The 17,068-nt window shown below is 31.1% G+C and overlaps 3 protein-coding genes across 3 annotated transcripts; 2 read left to right on the top strand and 1 right to left on the bottom strand.

Moving 5' to 3' along the window:
- Positions 1–1,980: 1,980 nt before the first annotated feature.
- On the top strand, positions 1,981–2,169 carry HELRODRAFT_138707 (hypothetical protein; the record flags this gene model as incomplete). The annotated part of the gene is made up of 1 exon (XM_009010476.1): positions 1,981–2,169. A coding segment is annotated over one exon (189 nt), but the record flags the coding sequence as incomplete, so codon positions are not given.
- A 1,233-nt stretch (positions 2,170–3,402) lies between these two features.
- Positions 3,403–4,922, bottom strand: HELRODRAFT_158391 (hypothetical protein; the record flags this gene model as incomplete). Its single annotated transcript, XM_009010475.1, has 2 exons — positions 3,403–3,615; positions 4,779–4,922. The coding sequence occupies 2 exons, from the start codon at positions 4,920–4,922 to the stop codon at positions 3,403–3,405; spliced, it is 357 nt and encodes a 118-aa protein (XP_009008723.1).
- A 7,545-nt stretch (positions 4,923–12,467) lies between these two features.
- On the top strand, positions 12,468–12,656 carry HELRODRAFT_138705 (hypothetical protein; the record flags this gene model as incomplete). The annotated part of the gene is made up of 1 exon (XM_009010474.1): positions 12,468–12,656. A coding segment is annotated over one exon (189 nt), but the record flags the coding sequence as incomplete, so codon positions are not given.
- Positions 12,657–17,068: the final 4,412 nt, after the last annotated feature.

The raw sequence follows: 17,068 nt of genomic DNA, 5'->3' as shown, positions 1-17,068 counted from the left end.
TTTAATAGACTGTCATAAAATTTTCTCAATATATTTAGTCTGGTGTCTTGAGAATCGTAATCATTGTCATTGACAGGCCTCTCTTCTCCCTGGTTGCATCCGTGAATAAAAAAATAACGATGTTGCATTCCCAGGTAAGCATCATTCACCAATAAATTTGACTTCAAAAAAGTTTTATGAAATAATATATACTTTAAATTTCTAAGCACCTTCTAAATTTCTAAAATTCTAATTTTTTTGTCTCAAACTTAAGCTATGACTATGCACTTATGACATTTCTCCAGAGAATCCAAGGCATTTTCATTACAAGACAGCAATTTTACATGAATTTTTTTTCTGTGATGCTTTTGTACACACTGCGCGGATAAAAAACTTAAATGCGAGTGCCCTGTGCAGGAATATTAAATATTTCAGCGACTCATGTATAGTCGTCTTAGACAACTTCAAGAGCTATCAGTTTTCTTTGAATAATACCATTTCCGCTATAACGGCTGGTTTCGAAAAAATCGCTGACGCATATTATGCACAAAATCAGCAACATTAAAAATAACTAACAATGATAGTAAGAGCGGTCAGTCCTTGACGACAACCTTGCAGAGCTCAACACTGAATCACGCAACTTTTATGTTGATGATGTCAAACAAAAAATTCAAGAGAGTTTTAGTTCAATGAGCCCTGGAATGAAAGGCTCGTATGTTGACGCTTTTTATACATACATTTATCCACTCTCGACTCAAATACTGCATCGGTCTTCTTTATGGACTGTCAAACAAATCGATAAAAAAATTACAGACCATTCAAAATATCATCTGCCCGAAAATAAAAAATTCAAAGACTCCTCATAAATTTTTAAAATTCTTCTCACCATACTGACACATTATTCAAAAAATTTAAACATGACACAAATTAAAAACCGTCCAGATTTATCAATCAATTAACCATATTAAACTATTCAACAAAGGTGAATAAAGTTTCCCATAATGTATCCCATTAATAAATTCATTAAATAAATCTGCTCCACAGAAGTCAAAAATCAGGTTTGTAAAATTTTGCTAATTGACTTGAAACCCCGTTGATTTATTAGAACATATAGTTATTAGTGATTTTACAATAATTATACAAAAAAATTTCATTCGAGATAGTGCATCTGCGCTGGTTAGATACAGCCAACAATTAAGTTAAGAAATTAATAAAACACTATTCCCAAGCAAATAATAGATGAATTAAGCAGATAAACAAAAATGAATGAACAAAATCAACGCAAAACTTAAAAATAATCCTGACCAATCTTATAAAAAGATTACACTAGCCATCGAACAATAGAAATCGTCCGTGGAAAGTTCATAAGTGGAAAATATCACGTACGAGTGATTCAGAGAAGATTAGCGAATGCATTCAATCATGCCGCACCAACAAACCGACCATAAATTAAAATTGATTTTTTTACGACAGAGTGTGTAAACTTCATTAAAATAAATCTGCCTGCTGACAATTATGGTCATTATTGAATTAACTAATCGATATTTTTATTATAAGATCCAATTTTATTGGACGAACGAGACATTAGTTTGTGGTTTCTAAATGTTATAGAAAGTAATTAATTTTATGTATAATGTACTAAGCACTATTCGACAAAAATATTCAAATAATAGATTGTAAAACTCGAGTTATCTATATATAATGTCTGCTTAACTAATAAGGAATACAACATTCAAAATAAACCTAAGTATTTTAAATCAGTTTAATCTGTTTACCTGAAATAAAATGGATAAATTATTACCGAGTGCTGTAGATAGTTTTAATTCGTCGCAATCTGTAGCTTCTGTAGCCAAAATAGAAAGCAGTTTTGAGGCTGATTCATCATTCAACTACCATCAAAGAGTAGATGGTTCATCTCCGCTATCAAAATCATCAAGCGCTGGTGGTCCAATGAGGCAAAAACGTTTTTTGACAAACCGAAAACAACCTACCAATCGGGTTTTAAATGAAGATCAAATTCAAGAGTTACGTTTGAAAGTGAACAGCCGAGAAAGAAAAAGAATGCACGATTTGAATTCAGCATTAGACGCCTTGAGAGAAGTCATACCTTACTCTCGTGGACCGTCTGAAATAAAACTTTCCAAAATATCAACACTGACTATGGCAAGAAATTATATTGTGATGTTGACCAAATCACTTGAAGAAATGAGAAAAATGTTGCCTGAACCACTTCGATCACAGTTTAATACAATTCCAACATATGACAACATCATTTCGTCAAATTTTGATTACAGATCCAATTTATTCATTCCAGCATATTCTTCTGAAGTGTTGCCAACTTCTTCACCTGTTTCATGTACAACATTGACAAAATCTTCACTACCAACCGAATCAACGCCAATGGTATTTGCTAACAAATGTCCCGATTATTTTATTCGACCACCTAACAATATGAATACAAATTGCATGTACCTGCCAATGCGAACAGAAGCAGCAACATCAAGAAAAAAATCATCGTTACAAGACTCGCCTTCCATAAAGTCGTCTCCTCAAAAAGATAATAAAACGGAAGCGCACACTGCCAAGTGCTTTTGTATTCAGTGTCTCATTAAATAAAGCCATAATGCGTTTTGAAACATTATAGCACTTATTAATGAGTCATGGTATTGATTGTAGTTTTAAACTTTATATATTACGAATTGACATTTTTTACTAATTTGGATTTTTTTGCAAGTTGAACATATACAATTCAATATACATTTATTTTATTGAAGTTTATAATAACAAGGCATGTGGCCAGTTGAAAAAGCTAGGAAATATATGAAATGATCGTTCGCTTGTTTATTTTTTATTATGAAAAGTATTACTTCATTCTTATGTTATTCTTTGAGATCGTTTATCTTTATATTTTATACAAATGATTTTTTTACTTATTTCATAAAAGTTAAAAGTTTTCAACATTCGTAAGAAAATATAATATTGGTGAAAGTATATTAGATCACTGAGAACCTAATTATAACAAATTTGGTATATCGAGAACGGTCTTTCCAAACGGTCCAACAAAATACCATGATCGACGCTACCAAATGCTGCACTCATGTCCAAAAGCGCATCTGTCACTGAAAATGATGTAGACAAAATCTCCAACAAAACTGTCCTGTTGAAAGATGTTGACTGATTCTTGACTGATGCAGAGGCAGCAAATACTTTTGTTCTAAATGGCTAACCAATTCATTAGCAACTATTCGTTTCATAATTTTTGACCTAAACGAGAGATTTGAAACTGGTCTGTAGTTATTTTCATCGCTTGTATCCAACTCATTTTTCTTTAAAAGAGATATCACATGGGCATGTTTGTATAAAACAGGAAATTTTCCTGTAATTAAACATTTCTTTCTTTCTTTTTTCTCGTGCCTTATCCTTTCAGGATTTGGCGACCATCGACCTCCACAAAACCCGATCTTTAACACTTTGTATAAATTGAAATGTAGTGATATTCAACGAATAACACAGAAACAACACGAATGTTATTCGTTGTTGACCGCGATCTTTTTTCCATGTAATCTTTCTTGTAGTTGTTAGATTTTCCATTCTTTCCTTCCGCATGATGTGACAAAAAACTTTAACAGCCTCCGTCTGATTAAACAGGTTGATGAAACTGGTGAAAAACTGTGAAAATAAGTATAAATTCTTTTTGAACAAGGGGCAGGCAAGAGATTACAGGTTTTAGATGGCGAATTCAAAATTATTCGTTTTATATCATCCTCGGTATAGTTAGCAACATGAAGCAACGTGAAGGTTAGCAAGCTGAAAATGCAGTTATATTTCATAATAGTTATATGCACGACAAATAACAAATTATGGACTAGCAGGCTGACAATGTCACTGGAGTCAGCAATACACAATCCGCGCAATGAATTAAAACTACAAAAAAAGGATAAACAATAAGAGTATTTGAAACATTGTTTTCTATATAAATAAGCTAAAAAAAACCTATGATATGAATATTTTAGGAATTATTGAAAAACTGAACCAGAAATGAATTAATGCTGAATATGCTGTGATATTTCTGTACGACAGTCTCAACTCTAAACTTTGTTTTCTATATAAATAAGCTAAAAAACCATGATAAAAATATTTTAGAAATTATTGAAAAACTGAGCCAGAAACGAATCAATGCTGAAAATGCTGTGATATTTTTGTACGATGGTCTCAATTCTAAAATTACCTATATAACATCGGCAAAAAATTTAACATTTTCTAGATCCGCTCCCGTAGGCCCATGTATATTTTTGGTTGGAAATTACATTTTTTGCTATTTTTAATTTAGGGAAATGAATTTTGTAAGTTTTATTATTCGAGTATCCTATAACTGACCTCGATGCAAAACAACTTCAGTGTTATTTGTTGAAAGCTGTTGAATCCGTCGTGAAAAGCAGTGGATGCATTAAATCGATAGTGTTTCACAATTATCCAATGAATCAATCACTGTATCAAAACCAGTAAATCTTCCAGGCTATATCACTAAAGTATATTTTGTACATGATTATGTACATGTATTCATAAACGTTCGAAATAACTGGATCACTGTGCTAAAATAAGATCTACATTCTACTGGAGATGGTCAGTGTTTTATTGCACGGTGGCGTAAAGTGAAAGCTCAGTACGAAAAAAACGGAATGACAGCTTAATAATTCATATAACTTACTTACACATCAGTACATCCCAAAATCCTGCTACTTCAGTGTGTAACTTTGGAGTCAAGTTTTTCATGAAAAGACAATAGCAGCCTTGCCTACCTTGAAGAAAGCACAGTACCTTTCATAAATCTTGTGACCACGGGGTTTAAGATGATGAATATCAAAGACCGGTACAGTGCTGTAAAACTTCTTGACGTCACCAAAACACCATGACAGCTTCATGATGTCATTGCTAGCTGTCATTATAGGCCTGATGTACGACAATGCAAGTTCCCAAATTTTACAGCTGATGCATTTGTGGCGACGACCAAATTTAACATCGCTGCTGCTGAGGTACTTACAGTATGTGCTGCCTTCAGCATTTGGTCAAGATTTTTTTAAAAAAAGGCGGTAGAAATTTCTACGTCGATATCAAAGCGTTCCGTGGTGTTCTTACACAACCTACATTGCCAACTGCTTCCGTTCTTCATAGCGCTGTACATCATATGTCAGTCCTGCCAGCGTCCGAACGTAATTGCAGAATTTACATAGTAAACTACTGTCATATTGATGCTTCAGTTGCTAGTTATAGGACAGTCTGTAAAACAGGGGCTTGTTTGTTTATAAAAGTTGAGATTCTTGATAAAACTGATCTGAAAAAAGTTGGGTTGTTTACGACGATAGGAGAAACTTTCAAATGAATTTATTGTTGTCACACGTTAAAAAGTTGAAAAAAAATTGAACAACATAGCTATTTTATTGCCAATAATTATATTGATAATTATAATTTAATAATAACTTTTGTTATGGCAGGTAGTGCAGGCTAATTATGGTGATAGTTTCAAATGCATACAATATGTTACTTAACATTAACAAAATTGCAATAGATTTTAGAAAATTTGGGAGATTTTCTTAAAAACACAAATAAAAATTGGAATTTTGTTTACCAAATATATTTCGTTTTTAATAAAATATTTTGACGTACACAATTTCATTTTTATAAATGTATTTTTTAAAAACGTTTTTGTAAATGTATTTTATTAAAAACGCAAATGTATTTCGTTTTTAATAAAATATTTTGATGTACACAAGTTTGTTTGTAGATAACACCTTTGTTGAAAGTGTCTATAATTTATACCAAATTTTACGTTAAATAGTGAAGTGGTTTGACCTAAAATGAACCCAAGTATTTTGATTAATCCAAGTTTGAAATACCGAGCACGAGCGCCGTTAGTTCTTAATATAACGTGTTGATATCTGTATATATAGACATTCCATAAGGTTAGACTTTGAAAGACCATTTTTTTATTATACACGACAGTTGATTTTACATTTATAATAATTGAAAAATACGATTTTAAATACCATGCATTTGCAATAATTAATTTGTTTGTCAATTTATTTGAATTTTCATTAAACTTAAAATTTTTATTTTTAAAAATGTTTTTAGCACTAATCAACTGTCACACAATATTTTCATTTTATTAACGCTCATAAGACTAATAAAAATCGCTTTAAAAATATTTCAATAATAATAACGATAATGATATAATCTTCTTTTATTTATTTTTTTTTGAAACATCCAAATCATGAAAAAATAAACTTCTCTGTTACAAAATAAATGATTAGAAATTGTTAATATGATAGAAAAGTCAATGATAATATTTATTAGGATATTGTAATTATAAAAACTAGTAAAAATATTTTCAAATACTTTCATCGGTTTTATAAGAAAGAATTGAATAATGAAAAATCGCTCCTTTTGCAATAAATATCAAATGTATTCTCTATTTTTCAAAAAGTTGGTTTCGTGACAAATGGTCAACTCCAGCACAAACACGTTATTGTTTTATATAAAATGGATATCGGGACAACCCAATCGCTCAAAGACATCCGAAATTGGAGCAACTTTGGTCGTCAATAAATCTACAAAGAGTTGTATATTGTCACTTTTCACTAAGTTTAACCAATTGGCCATAATCTCCAGAACACAATTATATCGTTTGACCTAACGTTCAAGCACGATTGGAGAATTGCAGTTTGCTAGTACATGTTTTTCTGTTTGTTTGAGGACTGCCAGGATCGCACAGTGTAAACCGAGGATCATTTACACGTTTCCATCGCGTTATGTTCTCAGCAGTTGGATGCTGTTGTTGCATAGCTTATTGATAAATGTTAAAAATGGATTTGGTTAGTGAATTAGAATATTAAACCTTCAAACTTCTACAGAACGGTTTGATCACTTTTTCTACCACCACCATATAAACATATCCATGACCACCACTTGATTGTAACTTTCAACATTCATTATTTGTATTGAAATTTAAATTACATTTTATCTTGTTTTTAATATTCAAATAATTTAAATATTTAATGAAAACAATTTTTTTTAATAATTAGTCGATTGAACTTAAGAAATAAAATTAAGAGTTAAGTATATAGTATATACAGAAACTAAGTTATAAAGTGAACAATCTTGAAACCATAGAATAGTGGTCTTCAACCTATTTTTACTCACCACCCCATTTTCGTATTTTTAAAAAAATCTCCAACGCTCCCTATCAAACTATGGTATAGAAACTTAAGTGAAGGCAAATTTAAGAAATATTTATTAAAAGCATAATTTATATAAATACAGTAGTATTGTATGAATTATATATAATATGTGTGTGCGTGCGTATGTTTGTGTGTGTAATTGACGAGTGTGTGTGTGTGTGTGTGTAATTGACGATCAGGGGAAAAAATCATTCTTACAGTCACGATTACAAGTCATTCATTAATTTTAGTTAAATACTGAATATTACTATTTTTTCTTGAGCTTTTGGAGTTAAAACTGTATATTAATAAAATTAAATTTTTCCACATTTAATATTAATATTTGAAATTATTAAAATCATGAATTTCAGTTAATGGAAACCTTGCGCTTTGCGATTTTTGGCAATATCACAAATTTTATGCTTTAAATTTCTCAAAGCAAGTCGAAGGTCTTCTCACTTGGCTACATCCAGTCTATTTCTTTGCTTATTCATTAAGCTTGTTACAGCAATAAATCCGGTTTCAGCCGTGAATGTTGATGGAAATGTTAATAACAACAATTCATTCTTAACCACAACTTCAGGTATTTAGTATTAACATTTCTCGGCAGCCACGGTTAAGCTATACCTCTTTTATTGAAATTCATTCAACTTTTCGTTGTTTCATTATTTCTTTTTGCAAATCAATTTGAATTTCAGTAACAGATGTTTCAAAAGGATTTACCATTCAACTTTTAAATTTATTATATCTTGGAAGCAAATAGTCATATCTTCCTTAGCATTTTTTGATGAGATGCATAAACGTCAATGTCTTCAGGAAGTATTTAATTCGTTAAAAGAGCACGTTTTGGAAAATGCTTACCAATAATTTGAAGGTATTTAAAAAAACTGTAGTTTAAAAATATACTCACCCAAGTTGTAAGAAGCAGGGTAATTATTTGTTTATTTTCAATTTGCCAATCAAAACGTTGATGTTACATGTTTTCTCGTATAAAAATCCTCTCATGTCATTATTCACTTTAGCGACTCCTTTCCTTACCGCCCTTTTGAACGCATGGTCCTCTTCCGCCTTTTTGATTCTCAGCGCCCCCCATTTTTTTAAAATTGCCCCCGTTGAAGACCACTGTCATAGAATATATATATATATATATATATATATATATATTCTATATTATATATATGTATTGTATAAATTCTACCAAATGTTTGGCGTTAATATGTTTGATTCATTCGGAATCGAAATATGGTCCTATTTGCAGCATGAATTCGGAAAATAAGTTTATTTTGAATTTTAATAAACTAAACGTTCACCAAAAAACTTTAGTGAGAAAAATCGAAAAAACGAACTACAAACATATTAACGCCAAACATTCGGTAGAATTTATAGAATATTGTAAAAATTATGGTCTATTACCAGCACACACACACACACACACACACACACACACACACACACACACACACACACACACACACACACACACACACACACACACACACACATATATATATATATATATATATATATATAATATATGTTTTTTTTTCTGAGGAATGACATATGTTTTTCATTTGTGTTTGTTTACTAAATAAAAGGATTATTGAATTGAATTGAATATATATATGTTGCTAATAGACCATAGTTTTTACAATATTCTATAAATTCTACCGAATGTTTGGCTTTAATATGTTTGTAGTTCACTTTTTATATTTTTCTCACTAAAGTTTTTTGGATGAATTCGGAAAATAAGTTTATTTTGAATTTTAATAAACTAATTGTTCTCCAAAAAACCTTAGTGAGAAAAATCGAAAAAACGAACTACAAACATATTAACGCCAAGCATTCGGTTGAATTTATAGAACATTGTAAATATATATATATATATATATATATATATATATATATATATATATATATATGTATGTATGTATGTATGTATATGTATTGTATGTTGTGGTGTGAAGCATTGCATGAACACGACGTGTGACATATGGCACACAAACAACAGAAGGCGTGCTAAATGCCAACAACGTCGCTCGAATCACATCGGCTGAACAAGAATTCTACAAATTATTTGCATTGAACATGTGCTATATTCTTAACAGACATTCAAGCAAACACAGCCAGCACTCACAAAACGCTTGCACAACAGAAGTAACACGTCGTATGCTACATATTATTCTGCATGCATGCACATTCGCACCTCACACGCGCGCGCGTACGCGCACACACACTCACACATTTTCATATACGCACACACACACACACATATATATATATATATATATTTTGGGTTTAGACTATCATAAATACAATTATTTATTAAGATCACGCAGACCGAAAACGCAGTGATCTTTATAAATAATTGTATATATATATATATAAATCATAAACGATTATAAAATGGATTTCAACATTTTGAATAGACTTAATTGTAAAGAACTAGTTCAAAATATTAGAAAATCAACCATAAAACTTGTTAATGCTGAATCGTCGGTGGATTTTTTGAACAACTGTATAGAACTTGGTCTTCTTCCTAATATATATATATATATATATATGTGTGTGTGTGTGTGTGTGTGTGTGTGTGTGTGTGTGTGTGTGTGTGTGTGTGTGTGTGTGTGTGTGTACAGATCTGTGGTTGGGTCAAAAATATATAAAGACGTATTACCTATGCTCTGAAATAACAATAATAATAATAATAATAAAAGATGACGTAAATAAAAAAAACTTATTCAGATATATTGTTGGAGAAGAAAATTTTATTTTACAAAAAGCAAGAAGATTGTAGGAACTTTAACAGTCCACGAAAAATAATGGAAAATATCAATTACGAAAATGTTATATGATAAAGTAACGTATTTTAATACCTGCTCAGAAAATTATAAATTAAAGAAGAACACTTAGAAACACTGACAGAGTAGGGCCACATACAAATATTATTGGTAATAATATAAGATGTAAAAATATATTAAATAACTAAATAAACATAATAAAATAAATAAAATGGTGAAATAACGTAAATTCCACACGTATATATAATATACACAGACAGGTTTTTGCCCACAAACGCACAAAATTTAAATACAAGTATAAATGCATATATATATGCATACGCGCGCACAATTCAGAAATACAAACACACATACATAACACATTCGTGTACATAATACCTATGTACATACCAACAAACGTACAAAGTAAAGACAAATATGTCACCAAAGAATAAAGAAAGTATAGATGGCCATTTGCACTTTTATATGGATAAAACAAAATAATAAATCTAATACAGGCACACGTGCACATATCGACGTATGTGCAGTGCACATTTCAAAACGACACACACACACACACACACACACACACACACACACACACATATATATATATATATAATGTTGAAATGTCAGTTGAACGAAATTTTTTATAGCTGTTAACTCACTGAAAAACTTAATAAATAAAAATTAAAAAATTATTTAACCGTAAATTTTCATTCTTTAAAAACCAGACTCTGACAAACGCAGAAAATCTTTTTGGTCATTATTACACTGGCATTTGATCAACACTTGTGTCACCTTTCAATTCAACATCTCTTATTCATTTTAAACTAAAGCCCACAAAACTAACATCGTAGGAAGCGCACTCTATATAATTTGATTCATGGTGAACGTGTATATTTACTTTCCACGTTCTTCTTATTTTGACTCATAAAATTAACGTTCCCAACATAATTTCATATATTTTCAGTTTTGAATTCATTTGTTAGATGAACCTAGAACAATCATATTCTTATTAATTTTATTTGAAAGCTGCAAATCACAGATGTGAAAACATTTCAAAAAACTCACTTTGTTTATTATGTAATACAGTATTACTATTACTTCAGTTTTATCATTTTTCGTAGTAAATTTTGTCCTCCCTATAACGTTTTTTTAATTAGAATAGCTACAGAAATGCAGATTAACTATCTAAATATTTAAGTTTACTTATAAAAGTCCTCAAATTGTTTTGCCGGAATTTTTGCGTTTATCAGCAGATGGTAGGATTGCCAAGAATCCTTATATTGTAGCTCGCTTACCGTCTGCCCGAAACTCTAAAACTCAAGAATGCCTCTAGGTATAACTTTGTACATACTAAAGGATGGGTTTGTGTTTTATATGTTTGTGAATAATCATAAATTTATAAAATTCTTTTCACCATACTTACACATTATTCAAAAAATATAAACACGACATAAATTAAAATGTCCAATTACCATAACCATATTAAACTATTTAACAAAGGTGAATAACGTGTCCCAAAACATGTCCAATTAATAAATTCATTAAATTAATCTGCTCCACAGAAGTCAAAAATCAGGTTTGTAAAATTTTGCTAATTGACTTGAAACCCCGTTGATTTATTAGAACATATAGTTATTAGTGATTTTACAATAATTATACAAAAAAATTTCATTCGAGATAGTGCATCTGCGCTGGTTAGATACAGCCAACAATTAAGTTAAGAAATTAATAAAACACTATTCCCAAGCAAATAATAGATGAATTAAGCAGATAAACAAAAATGAATGAACAAAATCAGCGCATAATTTAAAAATAATCCTGACCAATCTCATAAAAAGATCACACCAGCCATCGACCAATAGAAATCGTCCGTGAAAAGTTCACAAGTGCAAAATGTCACGTACGAGTGATTCCGAGAACAATAGCAAACGTATTCACTCATGCAGCGCAAACAAACTGACCATAAATCACAACGTGATTTCTTTACGACAGAGCGTGTAAACTTTGTTAAAATAAATCTGCCTGCTGATGTTTATGGTCATTATTGAATTAACCAATCGATATTTTTATTACACAATTCATTTTTATTGGACGAACTTAATTGAACCAGTTTCTGGTATCTACATATAAAAAAGTCATTAATTTTATGTACAATAACAGATTGTAAAACTTGAGTTATTTATATATAATGTCGTTTTAACCAATATTTATTAAAACAGTTGAAATAGAAAATAAACTTTTAATATATGTATTTAATCTGTTTACCTGAAATAAAATGGATAAAATATTACCAAGTGTTGTTGAAAGTTTAAATTCATCGCAATCTGAATCGTCTTTAAGCCAGATAGAAAGCAGTTTTGAGGCTGATTCATCATTTAGCTATCTTCAAAGAGTGGATGGTTCATCTCCGTTATCAAAATCATCAAGCGTTGGTGGTCCAATGAGACAAAAACGTTTTTTGACAAACAGAAAGCAACACACTAATCGGGTTTTAAATGAAGAACAAATTCAAGAGTTACGTTTGAAAGTTAACAGCCGAGAAAGAAAAAGAATGCACGATTTGAATTCAGCATTAGACGCCTTGAGAGAAGTCATGCCTTACTCTCATGGACCGTCTGTAAGAAAACTTTCCAAAATATCAACACTGACTATGGCAAGAAATTATATTGTGATGTTGACCAAATCACTTGAAGAAATGAGAAAAATGTTGTCTGAGCCACATCGTTCACAATTTAATACGATTCCAACATATGACAACATCATGTCGTCAAATTTTGATTATACACCCAATTTTTTCATTCCAGCATATTCTTTTGAACTGATGCCAAATTCTTCACCTGTTTCATGTACGACATTGACAAAATCTTCACTACCAACCGAATTAACACCAATGGCATTCGCTAACAGATGTCCCGAATATTTCATTCAACCACCTAACATTATGAATACAAATCACATGTACATGCCAATTCAAACAGAAGCAACAAGATGTGCTGGAGTAGCAACAACATCGAAAGACAAATCATCGTTACAATACTCGCCTTATGTAAAGTCGTCTCACCAAAAAAACGATAAAACAGAAACGCACTCTGCAACATGCTTTTGTATCCAATGTCTCACTAAATAGAATCAGCTGCGCTGGCTCGTTATTAAATTTAAATGCTTTATGGTATCGATTGTAGTTAAAAACTTTATATTTTTATTTTATGCTTTAACATTTCAACTTAATATTTTTTTAATATTTTTTCTAATTTTTTTATTGTAAGTTGAAGATATACAATTGAATATACTATAATTTTCATGTATTTTTTTAAATACATACTTATGGCATAAGTTGATTTTTAGCGCATTCCTGACCAACAAATGCTTGTGCAAGTGGCCAGTTGAAAGTGTTCGAAAATATGCGAAATGTTCGTTCTCTTTGTTTATTTTTATGATCAAAAGAACACCTTGCAACCACATTCTTTTGTTGTTCTTTGGAATCGCTTGTGTTTTTGTTAGATGAAATCATACTTTTTTTCACTCATTTCATTGAAATTAAATGTTTTCAGAATTCGTAAAGGAAATAAAATATTGTTGAAGGCATATTGGCTCACTGAGAACCTATTTATAACAAACGATTCATGGGATTTGTTCAATTATAGACATCTTGTTTAAACACGTGCTGTGTGATTGTTTAGTAACCGCATACGCTGAACAAACACTGCACGCACACGATATTTGTCGGTGTTTTTTGTACTCAATTTTTGAAAATATCAACGTTGGCGGACGAACTTTCTTTATTTTTTGCTTACCGGTGCGTACCGTCACAAAAAGCACTGGTATAATAACACTGGTTTTTTATCAAACAGAAATATACGATATGTTATGTTGATTGAATAATATTTTAGCAATTTTATAAATAAATTTCATTCTTCTCAAACGGAGTTCGAGAGAAGACAGTATTAAAATTTCAAACACTACTAGTAAAGGTTGACAAAATAGCGAAAACATATCTATCCTATCATTTCAAAGGTCTTGGAGCGTGTTGTTATTGATTTCCTGACAAAATATCTGACGGTAAATAATTTAATGCTAATCGGCCTGTAGACGCTATCATTCAACTGAGACTGCATTGCTTCATGTATTGTCAAACTTGTTTGCGGGTATGGATGATCGGAAGATATCTTTACACTCTTTTCTTGATATGTCTTCTGCATTTGGCTGTTTTAATCACAACAAACTTTTAGAAAAATTGCATAATAATTTGGGAGTGTTAGGAACAGTTCTTGCATGGTTTGAGTCATACTAAACGGGTAAAACTCAACAGGTTTTGTTTAGAAAAGTTTGATCAGCTGTCAAGAAGGTAACAACAGGTATTCCTCAGGGATCAGTGTTAGGACCAATTTTGTTTTTGCTCTATACAGCGGATATAATTTAAATAATTACTTCGCATGGACTCTTTGGTCATGCGTACGCAGATGATATACAGATAATTGTTACAGGTCATTCAGAATCATTTTAGCCTGAGATTGGTAGACTTGTCAGTAGTTTGATGGAGATTGAACGTTGGATGTTGAGCAATCCATTGAGGTTAAACCGGCGTAAAACCCAAATGCTTCCTGTTGGTACATAGCAGCAGTTGTCAAGGCTTGATATAAATTCGGTTGAAGTGGGTGACGTTGAAGTGTCATTTGTTTCTACAACCTTATATTTGGGTGTAGGGTTAGGGTTATAGCGTGTTACATTATAGTGTGTGGTTGGATAGCAGGCTCTCAATGAAAGATCATATTAAATCGCTAGCAATTGCAAGTATGATACATCTCAGAAGATTATATAGGATTCGACACTATTTGAACAGATCTGTCATGGAATCATTGGTACATGCTTTTGTTACATCTTGAGTGGATTATCGTAGCAGTTTACACTTTAAATTACTTTAGAAGTCAATAGCTGCACTTCAGTCAATTCAGAATCGAGCTGCAAAACTTGTCCCAAAAAATCCAAAGTTTGATCATTTGACTCCAATCTTAAACGAGCTACACTGGCTAAAAATTGAGAAGAGGATAATTTTTAGAATTGATGTGTTAATGATTCGGTCATTACATGGTTTGGCACCACAATATTTGACATGCAAGTTCATTAAAAAAAAAACATGTGGCGGTTTTACACTTAAGATCAGATGATATGAACCTCCTGGTCGTGCCAGCAACGAATTTACAGATTGGATCACAAAATATTGATGTTCCTGGACCTGTGGTTTGGAACAGTCTACTGGTTTTTTTAAGAAGACAAGATCTATTTTTGATTTTGTTTAAAAAAGAGCTAAAGACTCACTTATTTTTGCAGAACTAACAATGTTTTTGTTTTTGATTCATTACTGTTTTTGTTCATTTATTTTTTAAGGAGCGCTTTTGTGATCTTTTTGTAATTGGCTTGTAATAATATTAATAATTTCGTAATGTATGTTTCATTTTACATACTTTATCGAAATTGTGGCGTCAGAATTACACATGGAGTCGCAGATAGTTTTTTTGACATGCCTCTTTAGTTTAACAACAATACCTTATTTAAATTCCATAAATTAAATGGAAAAGCAGAAAATTTAGTGAATGAATGCCTGTTGTCAGTTATCGTTGTGTATTACTGCAATTTATAATGTTAATAATTACACAAATGAAGCAAAACCTTTATATTGACATGAGCAGCTATGTTATAAAACCAAATTCTCAATGCTTACAAGTTCATATGCAAAAATGCAAGTAGAACAAATTTTGTGTGTGTGTGTGTCATTAGATCAAAAATTTTCCAACGTACCCTTAAAAACTTAACTTTTTTCTATTTTTTGAGAATTCAATATCAGGATTAAACTAAAGAGGCATGATAAAAACCTGATAAAAAGTCCTCCTGGTTGAACTTTCAAACTTAAAAGTACATTTATGTTGTTTTACACTAGTTTTGCGCATTTGTTTTCTTCCCATTATTAACTTTGCTACTAGAACAACATTCAATCATGCATGATACATCTAATATAATTGGTGCATGAATTGTGATTAAACTGGGCACATCTAGGGAAGGACAAAGTTTTATCAGAATTAAAGCACATAAGATTTTGCGAAAATAAAAACAAAATTTTTTTTACCAACAAAAATTAAAATTAGCATATACCTAAATGTTTAATGTTTCAATCATGGTTGTAACTAGACAACGTATTTTAAAATCAAGGCAAGACATTAAGAGCGTGGGTTCGAAAAAAAGTAATAAAAAGAATTATAATAGTTAATGTTTAGTATTCGCCCGGCTCTATGAATTCCACACAATTCAATGTTATGAACATATATCCATGACAAAATAACAGGCCAAAAGATTTTGTCAAAGTTAAACAAAAGTTTAACTTTGACAAAAGCGAAACTGCTTACATGCCATTTCATACTTATTATTATTAGTATTTTTCGCACTACAAGAAGTAATTACACGCACAAACACCGTTTTACACGCTCACGGCACATGATGGTCTTTGAGCTTTGGACAGACAGTATTTGAATCGAGCCGCGTAATAACAGGGCGAAATATGACATTCTTACCAACTGAACTAACTTGCCGACTAAACACTTCTGTTTCCAAGGCAGTAAAAAACGGAACACTGTCAGATTGAAAATCCTAGCGATTAAAAAGCATAATAAATAAAACACCACGAAATAAGGAGTTGATTTGTGCGGGCTTTATAAGAAACTGCGATAACTCTTCTCAGTGGTGGATTAAGTCAAGCGGGGGCCCTAAGCAGAAAAAAATTTGGGGCCCCCAAACTTAGTGTGTCGTGGAGAGGCTTTTTAACTTTCAATTATTTCCAACTTATAACTATGTGTAGGTGATATACATCTTTGAACTAAAAACAACTTTTAACGAATTTGAATATATTTTGTCGACAGATTTGTTACAAACATTAATATATTAAGTGAATATATAATTACGTTTTAATAGCATCTATCTGCCAAGTTTGAATTTTAATATTGAAACAATTCAATTAATTATAAAAGCCATTTGTAATTAATTAAAATGAAATTCATTTAATGAATTTATATCAAAAGTAAATAAAAATGTTTACCACTTAGG

The sequence above is a fragment of the Helobdella robusta genome (assembly GCF_000326865.2).
Source record: "Helobdella robusta unplaced genomic scaffold HELROscaffold_1, whole genome shotgun sequence".
In the NCBI taxonomy this organism is placed as follows: Eukaryota; Metazoa; Annelida; class Clitellata; order Rhynchobdellida; family Glossiphoniidae; genus Helobdella; species Helobdella robusta.
The sequence above is the reverse complement of the archived record's forward strand: the minus strand, read 5'-3'. Positions and strand labels throughout refer to the sequence as shown.